This window comes from Centruroides sculpturatus, unplaced genomic scaffold (assembly GCF_000671375.1).
Source record: "Centruroides sculpturatus isolate CEXI.00-Female unplaced genomic scaffold, Cexi_2.0 scaffold1405, whole genome shotgun sequence".
NCBI lineage: Eukaryota > Metazoa > Arthropoda > Arachnida > Scorpiones > Buthidae > Centruroides > Centruroides sculpturatus.
The window spans coordinates 151,716-177,151 of NW_019385557.1; the positions used below are offsets into that span (position 1 = coordinate 151,716).

General features: G+C 30.2%; 1 protein-coding gene across 1 annotated transcript in view; it reads right to left on the bottom strand.

Annotated features, from left to right (window-relative positions):
* Positions 1 to 25,436, bottom strand: part of LOC111640116 (serine/threonine-protein phosphatase PP1-beta catalytic subunit) — a 59,176-nt gene that overhangs the window by 22,276 nt on the left and 11,464 nt on the right. The window contains exons 3-5 of the mRNA XM_023386117.1: positions 22,628 to 22,763; positions 22,460 to 22,551; positions 6,789 to 6,920 (exon numbers count right to left, since the gene is read on the bottom strand). Coding sequence (XP_023241885.1) covers positions 6,789 to 6,920; positions 22,460 to 22,511 — 184 coding nt within the window. The 5' untranslated portion in view covers positions 22,512 to 22,551; positions 22,628 to 22,763. The remainder of the gene's footprint in view (positions 1 to 6,788; positions 6,921 to 22,459; positions 22,552 to 22,627; positions 22,764 to 25,436) is intronic.

Below are 25,436 nucleotides of genomic sequence, written 5' to 3' on the forward strand. Positions count from 1 at the left end.
AAAAAAAAAAAGTGTACACGAGAATCGAACCCTGGAACTCAAGCATACGAGCCAGGATCGTTACCACTCAGCTACAGGACACTTGAATGGAAACACGTATAATTTATATATAAAGTGCTCAAAAACTTTAAGTTCGTTTTTCTCGATTATATTTGAGTATTGCACTTTAGTATTTTACAGGTAGTACACTCACATGGTGTACTACCTCTACACCAAAGATCATCAAAATCCGTTACCCCAAAGCCGTAGGCTCTCCTTGTAAGTAAAATTTCGGTTCTTTCATCAGGGTTTTGTTTAGGTTCCCAATTCCCTAATCGCTTAATTATTTAACTACTTCTTAAGTAGAAATAAGTCAAAACCAGTTACTTTGTACTCAAATATTTGTAGTCTTGGAAAAAAAGCGGAAAGACAAATTTTTATGACAAACGGATACATAAATCGTAAATTGAAGGAAAATAAATTCTAGAGCTTTTTCTGTACCTCGTGCATCTCTCTCATTCATTAAATTTAGTTGTAAATGATGCTGTCAAAGTAACAGTTAATTTTTTAACATTGTACAAGAATTGTACACATTTTTTTTCTACATTCCCTCAGAGATGGGATATAAGAAATCGCAATATCATGGTTTAACATTGAAATTCATGAGTAATATAAAATCAGAGAGCAGAATAAAAATATCAAATATTTTAATGGATTTACAGAACTATACAACTATACAGAACTATCATAAAAACATACCAGTAAATTCTTATCAGTCAGGTTAAGTTATAAATCTACTCATGATTCATGTAATTGGCCGAGGGTGGCCAAATATCTAGCAGGCAGGCAGCTAACAGTCCAGAACCAGTCCTGGATAGAATTGGATGCGGTATACATGTAGCATCCACCCAAGGTCCTAGGCTTCCACCAGCTAAACTGGGTGAGGTTGGTGCTCTGTAAAGCGCATGCGCAAATCTGGCCTTTTGGATACTGACAATACAGCGCTTCCACTCTGCTATTGTATATTCGAATATTAGTGGCAATCTTATCTTTTTTTTCATGTGTAGTATAGAAATTTGTAATAAGATACATAATGCAGTTATAATAAAATATTGTGCGATTATTTTCATATAATTAAAATTAATATGTATTTATTTTTTAGAAAATACAAGGGAAGTGGCACATCCACCGCTTCCAATGATGGCATGCCACTGGTCAGAGCTTTTCATGTCATGAGAGATCCAGTCAACTTACTTTGTTTTGAAAAAAGGTTATTCTTAAAATAAAAAAATATGTACATATATTTATTTATAATGCAATGGTATGAATTTATAACAAATGTTTTTGAGATATAGGTAAAACAGTCCTAGTGGTTTTCAAAGAAAGGATCTGATTTCTAAAGCCAGACATTAATTTTCATTAATGGTATATTAATATAAACTGAAAAATTTATTGATGAATTCTGAACAGAAAACGATGTCTTGATATGGAAAAAGTCGGAAAACAGACAGAGAGGACTGTATCTGAATAGTCAACAGTAAGTTAATAAACAGTGGGCATTCTGTAATATGGCAAAAAGGGTTCTGTTTACAATGTAGGCCCACATACAACAGAACTTTTTGGACCCCAAGGATGCATTATACTGAGTTACCAGTAGCATAGTTTACTAAAACTAGTAATGGGAGAATACCAAAATTTTTCCCAATTATTTTGAATGCAGTACTTTCTAAAGTTTATTTTAGTTTAGAAAAATTAATGATTTACATTACAAGCAGGGTACATTCATTAATTAATAAACATTCCATATTTGAAGGTGTTTTAAGAACATTTTTGAATATGCAAATTTTGGCTAATTGCGGAATTACCACCAGCCTGAAGCAGATGTATAAAGTTAAACCATGTATTGTTACAAAAAAGACTCAAAATCTAAGTAATAAATTAATAAAATTGCAGATAATAAGTAACAAATATCAAACTAATGTGCAATTATCAATGAATATTTTCATACATCAGTTGGTGTTACAATAAAAAGGAAGAGATGTCACATTTTTAAAATCAATTGTAACTCAAAATAAATGCTTCAAATCAAAAATTGGCTGTAAAGTTTGACTCAAAATTAACCCTTCAAATTTTTTACACACCTTTCTGTTATACCCTGTATATATAGATACAGAATACAGATTGCCAGTCAAGCCAGCTAGATGGCAACTAGGGTTTCTCATTTCCTGGTCTTTTGCTTGTCCCGGGATCCCGGGATAAAAGTGAACTGTTTCCCGGGATACCGGGAAATCCCGGGATAGAATTAATTATTTTTAAGGTATACAAAATATCTTGAAATCAAATGATATAATTATTTTCCATTTTTTAAAGTAATTTTAAAGTTTTGTAACCTCCAAAATCATATTAATAATGCTGTGTTAGGTCTATAGGCCTATAATAAAAATTACCTTTAAATAACGTAGAAATTTTCACAAATAGAAAAAAATTAATTAAAGTTTGCTGGAAACTGCATACAACAACAACAAAAAAAATGTTTTGAATTGAGTTAAAAATTAAAAAAATGAACTTCTAATTTAGAAGGTAATTTTCGTTTTTTAAATAAAATATAATACAAAATATTGCAAACTTTTATAAGATTTTAAAAAGCAAAGATGGTCAATACTCCGATAACTCACTCTAATTCTTATTTTAGTAATGAAAAGTCTTGCCACCGAGAATGCCCTTTCCGATTCAATTGATGTGATTGGAATAGTGTTTAATGCATTTAAGAGAAGACAGATATTATGTGTTTTTTCACCTGTAGCCTGGAAGATTTCGAGTTCGTTTTCGAGGTTGTAATACTTCTTTTGCTCTCTAGTATTCTTCATTTGTCTACTTCGACTGCTTTAATAGAAACATCAAGCTTATAGCCCAATAATTCGTCAGTTAGTTTGTCTTTGATCATCAGGTTTATGAAGAAAAACTTCGTACTTACAGACATCGTACAACATGGTGTTACGCGTTATCGAAGCTATTGGGCATGGTTAAAAATTAAGACAGCATAAGCACAATTATTCCAGATATTACAGGTTCCAACAAGTAAAGAATTTTGAGAGTCATGACACAAATAAGCTATGTATTGATTATTGACCATTTGTGACATGCTATAATGAGCAAAAACTTAAGAAACTAATAAGTAGGTTTAAAATTGATAAATACAAATGTATTCTGACAGTTTATGAGTTAATTATGCTTTCTATTTGCAAAATTCCTCAACCTTAACACAAAATAAGACAAAAAGTGAATTTTTAAGAAATTTGCGGGATTTCCCGGGTTAAAAAATCAACCGGAATCCCGGGATCCTGGAATCCCATTTGAGAAACCCTAATGGCAACTATGAAGTCACCCTATCTCCCCTAAAATGGGTATACTAAAATGAGCATGGTTACTAGATTATTTAGTAACCATGGGGCATATTCAAAATTGCAGCATCAACCCAGTGAGATGCTGCCAGAAGTGACACAATTGCTGGCATTTTCAACATAGAACACAAATGCTGACTGCCAGGGATATCAGAAAAGAAAAACAATAAAGATGGCAAATGATGCGAACTTCCACATTACATTAAATTTATTTTTGAACTTATTTAATGAGAATAACTTAACAAAAAATTAATATTTTGAAAAAAAAGAGAATTGAAGATTTTTTAATTTTCATGGGAGTTTTAGATAACTAAATCAATCCTAAGATTACACTTTAACAACTAAAACATGTGTTATTAAGATATACTAGTATACTAAAATAATCTATCAAGCACTGAAAAAAACACAATTTGCTAGAAGCACTCTGGCAGCAACCAAAAGTTGTCTGTCATTTTGAACAGAGATGCTGTGAGCTGAGATTCTGAATATGCCTATGGTTAGAGTCTGCCATGACAGACATCACCTCGTGTAGAGTACACGAGGTGCTTTGTCAACATGACAGTTTCCAATAAACTAATATTAAATTCTTAGTATCTTAATTTTAAAAATATTTAATCTGAGTGAAACAAATAATTAATTTTCTTATAAAATTTGGAAGAATTGCAGGGTACATTCATTAATTAATAAACATTCCATATTTGAAGTTGTTTAAGAATCAGAAATCATGATGAAATTTTCTTGATTCCCAATTCCAATTAATCATCCCATCACTAACTAAACCACACATACAGTCGACCCCCTTATAACACTGTTGATAATTCCGTTTTATATGAATTCCATGTTGTACGAGTCACTTAAGATTTTACAAATATGTGTGCCGGGCTATGAATGGCTCACGTATTTGTAAAACCTAAGTGATTCATACAACATGGAATTCATGTAAAATGGAATTATCAACAGTGTTATAGGGGGTTGACTGTATATAATAATTAAAAACTATATGTATATCATGACAAACTAAAACTCAGAACATGACTCTAAAACAACGTTAGTCACCAGTGAATTTTTATTCACATTTCAATTGCTTATGCAGCAAGTAAAGTTTTCAAATATAATCATTATATTTAAAGCTTTAAATTATAAGAAATACTAATTCATCAAATAAATATTTTACAAATTGAAAAAAGTTATATTTTGTATCAAAAGAATTTTTTGCATATTTTTAAGAAAATTCAATATAACTTAAAAAAATAAATCATGATTTCTTTTTAAAACTTTACAATTAAAAAATCATTTAATTAGAATGCAAAACATGGCAGAAATCATTCCAGAATTAAAATGTTAAACATCACAACAGTATCTTTTTAGAACTATTATCTACTCAAGGATAACCTGAAACAGTCAATTGCAAACTCAACAACAAAACATGCATGCTAAAACTTCAAGAAATTTATTCAAAAGTAAATGACATTAAGAATTATCTACAGAATGAATGGTAAATATTACATTTTAGATTTATCAGATTAACTAGCTAATCAATTTATAAGTTTTATTTTAAATGATTCTACTAAACAAATGCTAGACTTTACAAACTTTCTTTTATTTAAACCTTTCAATGGCACCTATAAAATACAANCCCAAGTCGAACTTAGACGAGAGTGACGTATATCCGGTGTGTCGAACTGTCGCCTTTTTATAGCGTCAACATCGGACTCGCTGACCAATTAGTGCTTACTGAACCGTAGCAATGACTATGTAGCAACCGTAGACTATGCAAATGTCATGTAGCGTGATTCCCAGCCGACCAATTAGCCATCACTAACCTTCTTGGCCCCCGAAATATTTGGTGAAGAAAATATGGCCCGCGAGCTATGATAAGTTGGACAGCGCTGTTTTAAATGATTCTACTAAACAAATGCTAGACTTTACAAACTTTCTTTTATTTAAACCTTTCAATGGCACCTATAAAATACAAAATTACAAGAAAAATGCATTTTGAGTTTTTTTTTTTTTTTTTACAAAATAACCCCTCTTCAGTTGCCTTTTTACTCATTGATGCCCACTTAGACGGTATTTGTACAATGAGATGACACTTAGACGGTATTTGTAAAAATACCGTCTAAGTGTCATCTCATTGTCATGATTTTGTCAAACATCTCAATAATACCTCATCAAACCCAAAATGCATTTTGTCTGGAATTTGGATCTCAAGGATGCCATAAGAAGGCTTAAATAAAAGGAAGTTTGGATAACTCTAGCATCTGTTTCATAGAATTGCCATGCAATTATTGGACCATTTAAAATACAGCTATTACTTAATTCTATTATTTGTTTTTCTTATACTTGCAATTTGTTTAAGACAGCCATTCTCTAACTTTTTTGGCCATAGTTTCCCTAAGGTTTTTCTCAAATTCCATGGCACCCATGAAAAAGCCAAATTTGACTGATTGATTTCTTCTGTACTTCTCTCCTATCAACAATATGTTCCAGTTGTTCAAAACACCTTATTGAAGTAATCACTCTGTGAAAGTATTAAGGTTTCAGCCAAAACAAGTTATACATCAAAATCAATGAAAGTTCTGTTCAAAACTATTGAGAAGTTAAATGTTATGATAATTGAAAGAGATGCTAAGAATGAACTTTTCTAGCAACTGTGTGAAAAAATAAAGGAGTGTTCCATGTATTGCTGTTGCATACCAAGGTGAGGCAGTTGTCCTAAATAAAAAAACTATCATCATCACACACCCTATAAACATTGGGTCTCTCTTATTGTGGTTTTCAGTCTGTGACCCTATTTAAAATGTGATCCAAAGGAGCAATATGGCCTCCCCTGAAATGGCTGAAGACATAAAATTTAGTAAAAAATATTTTGATTGATTTCACTTTTATTTAAAAGTGCTTAAAATGATCATAAATCTGTTTACACTAATTCCACTTTAATACAAGTAAATCTGTACAAAAATTATTTTCACCTTGTTATGTAACTACTGAGCTATATCACAATGGTCACTGAGCCATATCATAATGGCATGTTTTACTGTCACATGCACACACAAAACGTATTATTTATTAAAATATAATAATTTATAATAACTTTTTATTTTATTCTTTTCATTTAGCAAATATATCTGTTAAATGAAAAGAATTTATTGATTTTGTCACTAATTTTTTCCTAACAATGATTATGAAAAAAACAATTATAAACTTATCTAAACTTTGACTAATATATCTTTTTATAATATAGAAAATTTAAAAAACTTACATTTTCTAAATAAAAAAAACTTTGTTTTAGAAATAAAGGAATACAATATTTTGAAGGAAGTTATTTGGTTTTTAAGTCTCTTGATAAAATAGTTTGAAAACTAATATTTTCAATGAACATAATATATATTTGATACTTTAATTTACCACATATTTTAAGCGGTGCCTCTAATTCAAGTAAAATTGGTTGGCTAAGGAATATTTCTCTTGATTTCAAGCATAATCCTCTAACTTCAGCTTCTGTTAGCTGTACAGTTTTACCAGGTCTACAACCACGAACTGAAAAAAAAAATAAATATTTTAATATTTTATAATAATTATACATAAGTAAAGAATAATTTCATAATTTCAAATTGTAAGCATAAAAGAATCTGGATTATATCCTCATGAAATGTTTTTCAATGAAAAGATTACTATATAATAAATTAGGAAATGAAATTATTTATTTATTGCTATTACAACCCAATCTCAAAATGATAGGTGTATATTAACATTGCATGTACAATATTAATAAATTCTTAACCATTAAATATTATACATGCAATGTTAATGTTACTAGATTTTGTTTGTTCGAAGTAACAGGATATTAATGAGTAAACAAACATTTGATGATGACAAATTTTCATATGTAACAAAAAATAACCCAACTTTTTGCTGTCTCATAATATTAGAATATCAATCACTTTGTCTCAAAGCAATAGATTATTGTACTTGTAAGGTTATTTACACACACAAAATTAGTATTTCATCAGATGACCTTTACTTTTGATGACTGCCTGATGAGCAGGTATAGAATGCACTAATGTGTGACTTTTCTCAGGGAAAAACTGTCCCTTATAGCCCAATTTACTAATTTTAGATCATCTTTTGTTCCTGGAAATGGCTTTCCTCATTTTCAAACTATTTCTAATTCGTGTTACATTAGATGAGTTACCTGGCTAAGAAAGATTAATGCCCATGTTTTATATCTGGGTTTTGTTGCTTCTGGAGTTATAAGCAGGAGCATGATTGTGTTGAAAAATAAATGTGTCATCCTGAAAGAGATTCTCTATGGAAGGCAATAATGTAGCTTCCAGAATGGTCTAATATGCTGTTGAATCAATCTTGCAGTTCAGAAATAAGATATTTCCCATATTTTGGAAGTCGTGTAACCCTGTATCATACAACCAGCTGGGTGTTTAACTGTCTGCTTAAAAAAAAGAGAAAAGTGTATGCTAGGCATACACTTTTTTTTTTTCCTTCCGACATGACCATGCTCACTGACTCATATAGAACAAGTCCTCATCACTGAAAATGACAGAATCCCAAAATTATGGGGGTACCAATCACTATTTTTTATATATTGCAAACCAGTATCCAAGTTTCTGGAGTCCTTTATTAGTGTAAGAGAAAAATATTTTAATTAGTAGTTTAATTGTTTTTATTAACAATTAAACTACTAATTTAAATATTTTTCTCTTCCATAAGTTGCCTGTAATCTGTAACAGTACTAAAACATCATTTTCTAGTAATGGAATTCAGAACCCTTCTTGTTGTGATACAAGGACAACCTATCCCATTGATAGGTCCAACATGCATCCATTTCAACTATTTTCTGAACAACTTTAAGTACATTCCCTTGAAATATATGGAATTCTCTTTTGACATAATATTCTGTCTCATGCTTTTTTCACAACAAATGATAATTTTCTTAAGCTCAGTAGTCAGGGTCTTTGACCTTGCCATCTTCACTATAAAAATGTCTATTGTGGGTATCACATACTGTATGATATATATAATCATGGCTACTATTAGTTGATTCTCTGCTGCAACATGAAGGAGTATTGTAGATTTAAGCAAATTAATTTAGAAATGACCAGAATGACCATATTAATCATTTTGAGATGGCTTTGCTAATATTTTATCTTTATGAGACAATGTTCATGTTATTTTTTTAAATAGCCACAAAAATAATTACTATAATTCTTGATATGAAATCAGAATCATCCTATCAGTCAGAAAAAACAACAAACGTTGGCAAAACTTCTGTTGCAAGCATAGTATCTAACAAATTCTCTGACCTACACTTTACCATTCAGAATTAATCTATCATTTTGGGATTGGGTTGTATATATTTCTGAGAATGGTGAAAATCTGAAATAAGTATGTAAAAATATAAATAAATTTCCAAACCATATATCACACTTTCATAGTTAAATTTAAGATCTTAATAAATCAGAAATTATACCTAACAATTCAAAGTTTAATATGCAATTTTTTTTGTTAATTAAAAAAATTGTTTATTAATAGTATATTTAATCCAAGAAAAAATAACTCCCTTTTCTAGAAAACTGCTATTTTTAAAGAAAAATTCTTAGAATTTGCATTTTAAGCTGTTACATGCTCAAACAAGTTTAATATTTGGCTGATTTTATTACTTACTTGAGCATGTATAGTAACAATCAGTCTTTCATTCACACTTTAAGCTGTGATTAAAACAGTCAGAAAAAAATTTAATTCTAAGTTTGATGATTTGTTTATATGATTGTTTCTTTTTATTTCTTTCAATACATGGCCCATCACTGGTTTTACAACTGACCAATGAGTTGGTTGCATGAAGTTTTCTGTTTTATTAATATGTCTAACATCTAAATAGGGGCCAGTTTCTCATAGAAAGTCCTCAGAGGAGGTCCTCCTTGGTAGATTGCCCATGTATTATGTTGCCTTATCACATCAATCCAATCCATTCAATAAAGGATAGCTTTCATATGCTGTTTGATGCTAAAAGCTAAAAGTATTTTGGTGTTTAATTGAAAAAGTCAAAAAATTAAAATAAATTTGTATGAATAATATAAATATAAAATTTATTAAATTTTGCTGATAAGTTACAAATGTCCCTTCTCTAATTAAAATTAAAATATTTTATTTAAGCACACACTATTATATTAATTAGTTTTTATTATTTTTACTGGGTTTTGAACAAATCTTCCATTTTTCTGTAAGGACAATATCTTTTTTTTTACATGGTTTTTTAACAGATATTTTTCAGAAACATATCCATCATATAAAAATGGATTTGATATACTTTACTTGTTTGGAACATTAATATGAACTCCATTACAATTGTGACAGTCTGATGTGGTGCCAAGTTCACTGGAATGTTTTGTGGAGATAATCTGATATGAGATAAGAAAATGTTTCTATCACTTCAATTCTTCTGTTGACTGAAGCCCCACATGACATTGTTTAGTGCAGTGTTTCTCAACCTCTAACAAATCATCACCCCCTCCAACGTAGTATCGCCCCCTTCAATAAAACTGTTACGTAGTATTGCCCCCTTCACTTCAAAATTCCGATGCTGAAAGCCAAGGCTAATGCCAAATTCATACTGCATTGAATAGACTAGTGACTAGTATAATGTTATTTGTTTAATTATTGTACGATATAACNCAACGTAGTATCGCCCCCTTCAATAAAACTGTTACGTAGTATTGCCCCCTTCACTTCAAAATTCCGATGCTGAAAGCCAAGGCTAATGCCAAATTCATACTGCATTGAATAGACTAGTGACTAGTATAATGTTATTTGTTTAATTATTGTACGATATAATGAATAAAATATCTAATTATTCTTAGTATAATGTTTTACTATATTGCCCAGAAAATTGTTTTTTGACCCCCAAAATATAAATTGTTACTAATAGCCCCCTCAATATGGAAAAACATCCACATGGGGATATCGTCCCCATTAAGAAACACTGGTTTAGCATCATGTAAGTTCTGGACTCTTTGATGGTCTCAGAGGTACTGGAGATGTTCCATAATGACTAATGTTTTCAATCCTTCAACTGGATCTTCTACTGTATTTGTGGCCATCCACTTCTCCCATGGCCACCAAGGCTTATCTTGTATATTAACTACTGTGATTATCCAAAAGTAAGATTATCATCAACTAAAATTCCTAGACATGGTGATAATGAAATGGCAGATGGCAGAGATGCATTATTTCAAGCTAAAGAAGACAGTATGTAAGATGAAAACAAATAAAATGGCAAAGCCATTTTTGGGACGCAACTATGTCTCGGAGAGCATAAGCAACACATGCACAAATCTCACACTCACACCTGTTTGTAGAAACAGTCTCAGTATTTCGTATTTTCTTTTGATCCAGTTCTCGGTCCCCTAACTACCTACAAGTCTTGTTTATTTTATACGCACATGATTTGGGCACCAAATACTCTGTCAAATCGCAACTCCTGACATGTACTACTCCATATCTCTAAGGTGTGCAGTTGTTGACAGCAGAGAGATTTTAGAGATGAGACATAGTCTCATCAAAAATAAGGAGAACTGCCAGTAAAGCTTCTAAATGAATGATAGAATGTATTGAAATGTCATTAATTTCAATAGCAAAATTTGTTCAAATTACAGGTAACAGGCTTTAAATGCTTTAATATTGAAAACAATACTATTGTCACATTATACGTTTTAATTTTAAGATCTTCATATATATAATTAAAATTTTTGATTTCAATTTGAAATTTCTATAATTGTGATGAATTTGGTGTCTTTTGCACATCATAAAAACAGACATTGAATATAATCATTAATATACAAGCTTGTATGATAAAACTTTTCTTTATTCCATCTTAATTATACAACTGATGATAATCTTATTGGCAAGCGCCAAATCCGACAGAGGGTGCTGTTTTTGAGCCAAGATGGATGCCGAAACAGGTAAGGAACCGACCACATGTTTGTTCAGTGCCTGAGCCGATTCAGTTTCTATCGGTGACGACTACTGCGAAGACCAAATGGAGAACAAATCATTGAATTCATGTCAAATTCTAGACTATATCGGCGACAAGAAACATTGTCTTGTAGAAGGTGAAGCCATTTTGGATATGAGACGTACACACATACACAAAGCATAATGTGTTACAAACTTTTGACTGGCCTATGTTGTATTAAGTGCTGAATGACTCAGCAGGGCAGCCTTCAGATTGGCACTAATTTTAACTATTATGATAAATAAAACTTTATTTTTATATTGGAACATGGTGTATACTGCTTAAAATATTTAAATACTTCTCACCTGTTAACGTGTAATAAACATGCTATCACATGTTTACAAAAACCAGACAGCTCCGCTTTGCACGTGCATTCTTCCTGTAATTGAGATGTATTAAAATGCCAATATCTGAGATTGCAACACTAAAACAACAACATGAATTTCGGTGTTGTTGTTAGAGTTTAATCCACAAAATACGATATGTCCAGCATCCAAAACGGCTTCACCTTCTACAAGACAATGTTTCCTGTTGCCGATATAGTCTAGAATTTGACATAAATTCAATGATTTGTTCTCCATTTGGTCTTCGCAGTAGTCGTCACCGATAGAAACTGAATCGGCTCAGGCACTGGACAAACACATGGTCGGCTCCTTACCTGTTTCGGCAGCCATCTTGGCTCAAAAACAGCGCCCTCTGTCAGATTTGATGCTTGCCAATAATTTTGAAAAATTTCTGATGATGATAAAAATTATGATTTTCATATTTTAAACTTGTTTTAGAATAATTATTTACTTTCATATCTAAGCAACTCCTTTGTTACTGAAATAAAATACAGTTGTCCCTCTATAGTCCGACGTTTTTTAATCCAACATGCTCAGTAGTCCGACGCACCTCCCATCAAGGTACCCGTCCCCGTTACGTGTCTGCTTGCACAGAAGCATGTCGCGATGTGAATCTCCCCATCCAATTCTTACTCGATGACACACATTTTGTGTGTTTTATGTGAGCAGTTCTGTTCGAACAGTTGGAGTAGAGAATATTGTAAGTTACTGCTAGCAAAACAATGCGAAATATGTAATTATTTTCGGTAATCCGGACACTTTTGGTAATCTGACACACCTTTGGTCCCATACCTGTCGGATTATCAAGGGACAACTGTATTTGTATTTACATTTATTCATTTTTAATTTGAAAAAAGGAGAGATTCAAATCACAATATCAAATTTTTACAAATTTTATGTAAAGTGATATTACAGCACTTGTAATCAATCACTGGTTAAATGAATTCAAAATAAAATGCTATATCAAATTTATAAAAATTTAGTATAAAATAACATTTCTTTTGAATTCATTTGTAAAAAAAAAATCATTTACCAAAGAAATGTTACTTAAAAACAAAAATACAAAAGTAATTTATCTAAGTATGTGAAATTTTCCAAAGTGAAATAATTTCATAATATGACTGATGTGGAAAATTACAGTATAGATTCTCTTAAAAAAAAAAAAGCTTTTAAAATTATTCCAATTATTTCTAACTATTCCTGTTTTTAAACAAATTAAATTAATCAATCAATCAAGTTATATTTAAAACAATCAAAAATTAAAAACTTCACTAAGAAAGCATATAAACAGAAAACTTAATTGTAGAAAATGCCATAAATTTTTTAAAGTACTGAGATTCTATGATTTTTCCATGTAAAAAGGATTTTGTAATATCAGGTTTAATACTTTAAAAAATCTTGTTCATCAAGCCAGTTTTTCTCTACAAAATGAAGAACAAGTCTCATGTATTCACAGTTTTTCATGTTATTCTATGGAGCTGGATAGCTTGGACCAGTGGTTCCCAACCTGTTTTTGGCCATGTCCCACCTAAAATCCCGATGCCCCGTTACATATAATTATTATTCAAAAAGAGAACTCCTATGTACATAGAGAAAGCCTAAAAGGCCATTAACTTGGTTTAAACAAACTTCCAAAGAACATGGCATTTCTGAAAGAGAAAAATAAAAGAGCCAAAGGACAGCTAGAGTACTGATGAAGAAATAACTAAGAAATTGTTTAAAAAGTAATAATATGAACTGATATTAAAAAATTGAAACAGCAAAACAGTTTCAAAATCTATAATATAGAACTGAAATGCATAAATATAAAATAATTTTAATGAAAGATTTTTCTGTAATACTTTTATCATTTTAATTTCTTTACAATGAAATAAAGGTATCTAACACAGTAAAGTAACATTCTAAAACATTCTAAACAGAAAAGACACAGATGATGATGGTGAAGAAATAGGAAAATTTAAAAAAACATTCTCAGCTTAATTTATAAATAATAAGATATAAGAACAATTAGTGGGCTTTCAAATTCACCGTTTATAACTCATTCTCAAATTGCCCCCGTGAGGTACACGCCCCATGTTGGGAACCACAGATTAGACTCATCTGTGTTCACTGTAGGAAGTATATTTAGTAAAAAAAAGATCATTTCCACCATTAAGTAGCACATGTTATTTAACATTTTGATATTTTATAAAATGGCTGTGAACAGAAAGTTATTGGTTGATGAAACTACTTTAATAAATGATAATCCCAGATCAGAAATACATAGTCCTGATGCTGAAACTAAAGAAAATAAATCTGTTTTAAACTCTGTTAATATAAACACTATAATATTGTTAACTCTGACATTCATTGTATGTTGAAAAGTTCTTTGAACTCTCACAAAAAAGCAAATTCTGTTTTGAACAGTCACTAAAAGTTTGTGTCCAAAAGTGCCAAATAAAAATGTTTACTAGGATTTAAAAAAAAGCTTCAATGTGATCTGATATTTTTCTAAATTTAAAAAAATCTAATACATGACATTTTATTCTAATTTTTAAAAAATTTTTTCTTTTTAATAATTATTCTATTAATTGTTTCATGTTAACAAAAGTACAAAGAAACAAATTCCAAAATATTATGACAATTATTATTGGTTTTGTTTTATGGATTTTTTGATAACAACTGAAAGGAAGAGCTCTAGCTCAACTTTTCCAGCACTTGAACAGGAGGTTAAGGAGATCAGAAAATAAATCTGATAATTTAATTATACTACATGTAAAATTTAAACAAGAATAGTAATTTTGTTGAATTATGAGAAATTTCTCTATTTAAAAAAATATTTAAGTTTAAAAAAATGCCAGACACATTAGCATAAAATTAAAATTGCCTGTAGTATCATCTGTTAAGATTTTATTAAAAAAAATCATTTTTATATTAACTATTATGAAAAGACAAAAGCTTAATCTTGAGGGCAGATATTTTTTTTTTTTAAATGTAAATATCAATAACACATATAGCATCATTGCCCCATATACAGAAATAATATTGCTAACTTTCAAAAATTTCGGTACAGTCTTGAGATATAAAGCAAAATAGATACCGACACCTGCACACACAAAATTTAATTTTTTTATGTTTTTAGACTGGGTGTCAAAAACAGTGAGGAAAAAAACCAGGAAGTCAAGTTTTAATTGATCACCATATTTTCCCTATGTTATATTCTATAACAGCCAAAGAAGTAAAATAGCAAATATGAAATACCAATTTGTGTAATTTTGAAATAAAACATATTATAAACAAGAAAAAAACATTCTTTAGATTGATTCAACTCCATAACATTTTCAATTACTGTTTAAAATATTCATTGTTCTTCATTATCTTTTAATGTTCTATGTAATTTTATTAAATCCTAATATTTTTGTATTTGGCTCTGAAGATGGAAAAGAGCAGCTCTAAAAAATCATTTAATCCAAAAATAAATTTTGACTTTTTACAAAATAAGAAAATATTTTTATTCTTAATTTAATAATAAAATTTATAAATACACAATAAATACATTTTATTTATTAATTAAATTTTAATTTAGCCTATTTTTTGACAATACAGGACTATTCAAAATGATAAGGGTTTCATTACTTTTTTTACACATATGTCACTGACAGTATTGATAGATAAGAAAAGTCAGTTTTATTCATACTTCTCTCATTTACATAGTTATGCATTAGCCAGACAACAAGTTTTGTAAAATGGCACTAATGGTAGTGATAAAATTTCTTGTATACTGGCCTGGCCTCCTCAATCCCCTGATTTAATTACCTGCAATTACTTTCTTGGGGTATCTAAAAGATCAAGTGTATATCCCTCCTCTTCCCACAAGTATTGTGGAACTGCACATGCACATCAGCCACTATTGAAACTATCAACATAGAAATACTTCTGCAAGTGTGAGACAAACTGACTATCATATATAAAGTTATAAAAGCTGCACATATTGAACATTTGTAATATATTTTAAAAAAAATCTCCTGGAGATGTCTTACAAAATAAAAAAATAAATTGTGACTTCCTGATAAATGTAGTGAAGCTCTTTACACCTTGTCTTTTATTGGTTTTAAAGTTTTTATCTTTTTACTCCTTTTATTGGTCTACATTTTAACAAAAATTTTTATTTTACAGGTATATCCTCTTACTCTTATTATTTTTTTTTTATCAATATTTAATTATTTTACTATATTTGTTTATTTATATTTTACTTCATTTCAATTTTACTTGTTTTACCCCACTTTTTAACAATTAATTATTCCAGTAGTCACCATTAATTATATTTTTAGGTAATTTTTGTATTTTTTTATGAGTTGTACACAGGTTAAATATAAATAACTATTAAATGTACTTTGTAATTTCTTATACAGCTTTACCATTATACATAATAAGTAGTGATGTAACAAATATTCGGTTACTATTCGGTATTCGGCCGAATACTGAATACATAAAAACAGGAGTAAGAAATAACAAAAACACAGTAAATTAATCATTTTGATATTTAGATTTAATGTTATCAGGTTAGTGTTGTTTGTTTATATTTATTTATAACTTATAACATGTACAAAATAAAAAGAAAATAATATTAGTCACATGTATTCACAATTTATAATTACAAATATCAGCATAGTACACACCTATTCGTTCGAGAATTGTCGCACATTTGAGAATCTGACCCTACCTATCCTTTTTAAGAACTCATCTTTGCTCTTTCCTTTCTCTTTCCTCTATTGCTCTAGTCCATGTATGCCTATGCATACATCATAATACGCGCTCACGATACTTTCAATTCGTCACTTTTTCGTCATAGATTTCCCATTTTACAATTACGTGACTCATAGCCCGGTGATAATGGAGAAAAGAGACAGACAGGATGTTGGTATAAGTCACAGTTATGATTTCACAGATTTGAGACAGCTTGTTAGCCCGAACGGCCCCATGCTTTCGCCTGTGCACGATAAGTGACTTTTATTACAAGCATTTAGCTTTCTGAAGTCTCTGACAACAACTGTTTGGAATTGACGGCCGCAAACTTTGTGCCAATAAGCTGCCTAGACTTGTTTGATTATGTTATCAACTCAATTTTATATTTATTTTCAAATTTTTACTTCGCAGTCCTTCTCTGTTCTTTTTCTGTTATTTACACGTGTATGTCATTTCATTGTTATCCACATTTGATATCATCATTTATCACATACTGCCATGACACCTATGTCTGTCCGCTACAACTGTCAAGAATTAATGCAATTGGCAAAGCGTAGTGACAGCGTGCCAATAGAGAGCAGGGTCCTTGCCATAATGCAGTTTGTGCGCCAATTTTCATATGTGTGTTAATCAAGCCGAATAGTTTGGCCGAATATACTATTCATTGCAACACTAATAATAAGGACTGAAGAGGGGCATATAGCCTGAAATGCATAGTCTTTATCAAAAATAGAAAATAAAAATCCACTTTTTATTTTCTATTTTTTTACATACAATAAATTGTATCTTTAAGGCCTGTATTTATGGTGACTTGAAAACACAATCATTTTGAATAGCACTGTATTTAAATATATTTAAATATGGAGGGATTCAAATAATTTACCAACTAATTTGCTACACTAGTGACCATTTTAAATATAAAAAAATATTTATTTATAAATATTGCTTTACAGTATTTTTTCACGTAAATGCATCTTGCACATTAAAAATATATACAAAATAGCAACAACAGTAGTAAAAATTAACTGAAAATCACAATACAGTAATACCTCAACTTACGCTACCCTGACTTACGCGATTTTCAAACCTCGTCGATTTGTCTTTTGTTTGAGTGCCACTCAATTCTTGATTACTCACTCCCTCGCACTATTGTTCAGCCTACATGTTCGGACATGTCGTGCGGAATCGACACATAGCTACAATTTATTTTGTGTTATTTATTTCTGTGTTATATCTACGGCGACTTGAGAGACTCTACTATGTCATCCAAACGAAGTAGAACTGATTCTTCTGCATCAAACAAAAAAAAAACTTTATCTTTGGAATGTAAAGTTAACATTATTAGAGACTTTGATACAAAAATGAAAATTTGTGAATTGGCAAAGAAGTTTGATCTGCCGTAATCGACGGTCAGAACAATTATAAGAGGTAAAGAAAAAATTCTCAAAGCTGTGAAAAATGCTCAATGTTTAGATTCAAGCATCATTTGTAAACATCATGGTATTATCGCTGAGATGGAAACAATGTTAAAATTATGGTGTAATAATCAAGTAAATGTGAAAAATTGTACAATAATATAATTTGTTATACATATGTATTATCTAAGATTTTATTAGACATTTTTTTCTAAATTATTGTTTTCTTTAGTCTCTGGTCACAATAAAAAATTATTTGTATGTATTTATATGCGAAATTATACCCCGACTTACGTGAATTTGACTTACGCGGTTACCACTCGGTCACACCTATCGCGTAAGTTTGGGGTATTACTTTATAACATCTTAAAAGTTAAAAAATAAACATTGGATGCAATGAGGTCTAGCCATTTCATTGTGAGCTGAAAGTATCCAAATGAGAACAAATCGATATTATATGATAATTGGTTAAAAATACTGTATTTCTTATATAACAAAGAGGTTATAAAATTACATATAAATTTTGGATGTCCTGACAAAAAGCAACAATAAAACTACAAATCAAGGTATTTCTGTACTGCCTCTTGATTGACATCTTTTTCAATTTGCTTTGCTTTTATCTTAAGATCATTGACTGTGTGATTAATCATTATCCAGAACTATCTAATAATAGAAATTGATATTGATATGCAAAACTGTCCTGGAAACATTATCCTATAATTCCTGGATCCAGAAACAGACATCTGTGCCCACAACTTATCACTTGTACCCACAAGTTGAACAGAAAATGTCAGATGCTTAATTGTGATAGGTGGTCACAGATTAATCAAGCAGTGATGACTTCTCACTTACATTTATTCTTCTATTGCAGAGTATTTCTTTTTTGATCATTCCACTCTGTATTGAGTTGTTAAAAAGTTGGCAGTCTGATGTAAATGCAGATTTTTGCAATAAATTGCATAAATAAATATTACAGGTGCAATTTTAACAACCAGTTCACCAAACTAAAAATATTTTAAAAAATGGTTCTGTTGAACCAGTGCAAACCAGCTGAATCCTACTCACTGAACACACCCACACATTGCTAAATTCATGTTTGTTGATAATTAACTATGACTATATATTTGCTCTAAAATTATAATTTAATGAAGAATTTCAATCTAATTTTATTCTAAAGAATTTCTAAATTATTTTTTAATGTATACATCATAACAATAGTGTTGTAAAATATAATTTTAGATGCATAATTCAATATTCATCATTTTTTTTATTAGCTTAATTAAATAGATGTACATTTTAAATAATTAAATTTGAATCATTTCTAAGAATATGATTATTTGTACCAGCAAAATTTTATTTACTTACGTCAGCAATATACAGTACAAATCCTTTGGCACTAGTTTCATATCAATTATACTTTTGCCTGTACTACTGATATTTGTTTTTTAAATAGCATATGAAAAAACCAAAAAGCCAAGTTATATCAGTAAATAAATTTAATTAATTACACATTTTTACGAAAAGCTATGTTTTATTGCAGTACATTCTATTTTACTCAATGCTCAATGTCATTAATAAAGAAAAAATAAATATCAGCTCTTTAAATTAAACTCCAGGATAGCTGGTTTATAGATACTAGATCATGTTATTTCAATGACAAAGATACTTGATTTTGTTTCAAATATTTCAACTAACTTAAAAATATTGACATCTAATGTAAATTCTTTACTAATCTATTTAAGATACAATCAAATTCCCCATTATCTCAGTGTACTTCAATATAAAATTCACATTAAACCATAAGTATCATATTATAAATCTATAGAGCCACCTTGATGAATGAGACAACTGCTTCAAGAGGTAGTAAAGCAAGCAGTCAAAAATGTTCAAGGAGAAAAAATAAAAATAATATACCAAATACAGTAAATAAATATTAAAGTTGTTTATAAATAGTTTATATAAAAGTGCTAGAATTTTTCTCTATTGACAAGCATTCCAAAAGCAGGACAGAAAATATTGGACAAGTTTCAAGTTAGCACTGTAAATCTATAATTGATATATTTAATAATATAATACATTCTTCATAATTTTGCATAATAGATCTTCAACCCAAAATAAACAGAACTATTTTATATCATTAGAAGACATCATAGGAAATCTCAGTAATTCTTACAGAAAGTGTAATTTTACTTGAAACAAAATTTAATATAAATCTAACCCAACATCTTTCTGTATGCTTCTAATGCAGCATTTAACAACAACAGATTAAAATATGAATAAGCAAAGAAAATGACAGTTTTTTGATGATTGATAGTACTTTATATAAATGAAAAACTATAAATACAGGTATACCTCGCCTTACGTCGGTAATTGGTTCCAGGAGAGGTGACGTAAGTCGAATTTACCTGTCTCCGAATCTACTTGTCACTAGGCTAAACCATAAATTATCATTTCCCGGTTCTGTATTTTATTTATTAATGCATTTTTAATAATATATGGTTAATAAGGATCTATTTTAAGCTAACAAACAAATAAATTTTAGTTTTTAATATAGTACAGAAAAAAGTAATCTAAATTTACGAATGCAGGTACTGTAAATACAGTACAGTACATACTTGTAAATGTACAGTATATATTTTAATTAATATGATTTTATGTGCTTTAAATGCTTTTCTAGTGATATTACAACTTCAATATTTGTGGCGGACAGACGTAAAGTTGAATAACATGACTTAAATTTGATTTTTATTTTTCCATATACTTTTTTTGACAAATAATGTATAATCAGGAACGATGTAACTTGAAATGACATAAGTCGAGGTATACCTGTACTTCTAAATAAATAAGTTAACTTAAATGTTCAAACTTCTGTAGAATTAGTAAATAATATACAGAGTTTAATTATAATGAAGTCATTTTATATAATTATGTAACTTTCTTCATTAAATAGGGAAAGCAATATACTATCTAATGTTCTTGTAAATAATCAATTTCTAACACATTTCATTTCCATAAAAATGTAACTAAAATTTTCTAATTTTTACATTCCAATATGACCAAAATTAAGATTCTTATGGAAAATGATAAAAATATTGAATTATACAATGAGAAGAAAATGAAGAGGGAAAAAATATATAAATGTTATTTTTAAAATATATGAAGATAATTTTGGGAGACACTTTTAATTAAAAAAAAATAATTACTTTGACCTAAATATATTCTGCTAAATATGTACTAGAGTAAAGAACTGTTCTTGCATAATACAGAATAAAGTTTTTTAAATAAAAATTCATATGTTAAGGAATTATAGAGAACCTAGGTGTTGAAAAATTTGAATAATTTAAATGAGGCATACAGAATAAACTATTATTTAGTTTGAATTTCACAAGACAAATTGTACTTATCAAACACTTTTTCATCTTTCAATACAATATTGTATTGATAGAGTTTCCCATGTGATTTTTATTAAAATGTAAGGTTTCTAAGTGAAAAACTAATATTGGATTTTGTGTTATTTTTCAAATTTCAATTTTTGTAGTTGTTCATTTTAAACTTCTATTTTGGATTTAAAAAAAGAACAATTAATTTAAACAGACTCAACAGTCGTAACCGAGCAAATTAGTAGCCGTTACGTAGCAATCCGAATCAGCCGAATGACGAGGGATGTATGCATTGGAACAAAAAGCCTCACTGGTCAGTTTTGAGTAGCAATAGGTAGCATAAACAAAAGATGCTACCAAACGTGATGTCAAAGCACCAAACACATTCCGAAAGAGCACTACCATACAGGACGTTCGGCAGAAAAATACTCAACAGCTCAGGAACTGTCAAGTCTGCCGAACGCAGCCAACGTAAACACAAATACATATGATAACGATACATATTATAGTAAAACAATATAAAAAATAATCACTTCATTCACTATCATTTCTTGTTTCTTTCTGTTTCAAGGAAACTTATACTAAAAAGATCAGAAATGTTTGATTGAAAAACTTCATAACAATTTCTGTAGAGTAATTATAAACAAATAATTACATATTCTTTCATAAGTATCAAATTTCCTTTTAATTAAGATATCATGTATCTTCATTTCTTAAAAAATGAAACAATTGATTGTAATTTACAATTAGAATAAACTTATAACTGAATAAATCTGGTGGTTTAATACTTTCAATAGAATTAAAAACGTGGAGAGTAACTTTAAGTGAAAAGATACATATTTTTCATTGGAGAAGAATTGCAATAAATTCCCGTGCTATAATAGGTTCCTTTGTGTACAGCTGCCTATTAAAAGTTCTTAAATCCTTCGGCGCCATTTCAAAATCATGTAAACTGACGAATACGAGTTATTTTGCAATACATTTTACACGTAAACCAATCCAAATATCGACTTTTATAAACCGAGATACATAAACTGTCACGAGTCAACACTTAAGCCTAATGTAACAACATACGATTTACACATTAACTGCATTATTAAATTTCCATACTTTCGCTGCTATTAAAGCATTTAAAATCAGCTCTATTATTTATACAAATCGTGCATTTAACGAAAAATAATCTTACCTTCCAACAATCTCGAAATAATGCTATCAACATTCAACTCACTCTCCGACATTTTTCCTCCGCTTGATGACGTCAAGATCCGTTCATGCCATCTAGCAACAAACCCGAACGTTCGGTCTGACTTGTTATTTTAAAGGAAATATCAAAAATATATAATCACTGCCGTACCTTCGTAGGCGGATACTTTTCAAACGTTCCGTTTATGTCACTTCCTTTAGTTTTTCATGGATAATATGTAAAGTATATAATTTTTACAATACCTCGACGGTAGAAAGCATTCGTCGTATGAAAATTTTGTATCCTCCTACATATAATAATAAAACTTTACGTTTATTCAGTCTAATGAAAAATTCAATTTATGCATTTTATTATATTTATTCCAAAATTTCTATCGTTCATAAAGTGATAAAGGTTTTAAGGGGGGTTGAGTTTTGTTGACGTCCGAAGAGGGGGGTTACGAAACTGGAAGGGAGAGTAAAAATTTCAAGATAAATGCGACAATTTATGGAAAGTCCCTGAATAACACGTGAAAAATGCAACAGTACAACGTGTGCACGAACTGTAAACATTTTTCTGTATACTTTGTATGCAAGTTGGCAGAACAATGTATGAAAATAGCAATTATTGCTAAATATTCAAATTTTCAGTAATGTGCTACGTATCTTAATATTTATCAAACGTTTGCAAATTTATTGTACAGTATTTAATATTTTGTATAGTTTAAAAACGTACGGTAATTTTGAGTATAAACTAGGTATTTTCTGAGAAAACAAAACAGCTCCATAGCATAAGTTTTACTGTTTCGGATTGATACGAAAACACAAATGTGGTGATGCTTCTAACGTTCTGTCTGTAGTTTAAAACTCGCAGATTCGAGGGAGGATGTATGCGTCCAACGTCATACTCGACGAAAACGTCAAGAAACGTTTAAACACCCACATGTGTGGCCAGCAGCTTACCAACCTCAGCAGCCGATTAAAACACACCCGTGTGCGTGTTTTCATAAATTGTTTTCGTCGTGACATCGTACGTGTTAAACTTCGATCAAAGACAAAACATGTTCTGACTTACGAAGAGCTCCGCTTAATAATTTAATGTCGACAATGAATTTAAAAGAAATATTTAATTATATGAATATATAACATGCCCGGTAAAAATAATTTTTGTTTATAAATTTTCTAAACTATTTTAATTTATACAAATTATTCTAGAATAAGAATAATCAATTTATTAACATTTGTTTAACCGCAAATGGATTTAAGAACTTTCAATAGGCGGGAAGGAATTATACACAAAAGAACCTGTTATAGCACGGGTATTATATTAAATGTCGTTTTAGATGAGCTACTCTGCTTGAATTAGTAATAATGAATGAGATTTTCAAAATTAACGATTCTTCTTGGTTGAACCTGATTCGTACATTCCTTTGTAAGAGAGTCGTTTAATCTTTACTTGTTTGCATCCCGTTGTACATAACATAGAAACAGTCGATGGCTGAGACTATAAAGACACCAACCTGCCAGTCTAGCAGATTTGGGTTTGAGTCCAGATTGTTCAGTGGCAAATTTCATGATAGTTGGCCCGGATATGTCGAAACTTCATCATCTAGTCCTCTTATCGTGGGCTCGAACCATAATAAGGTGATATGCTATCACGATGGTTATACAAAAGATCACCGTAGTGCCCGAAAAATTAGAATAGTTAAATATTAAAAAGTATATAATACAGTACACCTGTTTGTTTTGACGAGTCTGAATCGGAACCCAAGAAATTTTCTTGGATGGCTTGACAAGGATATACTGTATCATGTTTCGTTATCACCACCTAGCCGTTCTATTCGTATTCTAGGTATAGCCGAACCACGATAGACTTGTAAAAGACTTCTTAGTGCCTGCAAAGGCGGATTAAAAATTTTTCATATATTTGTTTAATTAAAGAATCCATCTCTAAAGAGCTTAATCATAATCAGTTCAATATCTTGTTCCTACAATGTAGTGTTACCACCCGTCCGGTTTTCACCCGGACAGTCCGGTAATTGACTTACTGTCCGGGTGAACTATTAATTTTGTCCCGGAATTTCAAAGTTCTTGCAAATACTTTTACAAATTTACACTACTTTAACAGCGAAAGAACTCTCATTCACTGAAACTCATCTGCAATTCTGCTATGTTTACGCCGACGTATGATGTACAACCCCTGTGTTGATCCTTTTTTTTTTTTGCTTGTACGAACCTACACATGTCAAATAGAGCTAAGTTATATGTACCCATTCTTTCTTAATTTACGTTACTTACGTTACTCATACCCAAGTCTCCCTAGTCCCTAACTGTAACTGATTTAGAACCGGCATGCATGTTATTCTTTGCATTGTAAAATGACATTGCGCATACGTCAGGTACTTCTGTTCGAACTGTGAAGATCGCGAATACCGTGGACAAAAAAACACAACTTTTACGATATGAGAGTCTTTAATTCGCGTACAAAATACAGGAATATAGATCGGATGCCAGCTACAAGCTCTATCCCTTAACTTATTACTTAATTTTAGTAACAAAAATTTAACGAATCAATTATATAACGCGACAATTCTTCCTTCGTTGAATGACTATTATACTTATAGCATGTACAATTATATCTTAAGACTAATTATTACTTACTAAAAACGAAAAATAGATCTAAGACAAGAGAGAAGTTGAAATGTAAAGATGAGAAGAAAGAAAAAGTCGGGTACCCAATAAATTCGGCGTTTTTCACAGTGAATTTTCATAAGTTGAGTGAGCCTCTCAATCCACGGGCAATGAAAATTACTTTCCAAAGGAATTTCGATTTCGCTTTACATTCTAGTACGAACGAAAACACCCTTCTCAGTTTTCGTTATCCTCGTTTCCTTTTCTTCTCGAAAAGTCCGTCTCGTCTCCACTCAGTTCCAAAAAAAAACTTCGAGAGCCTTTCTCACGTGTCCTTTCCTCTCTCGTAC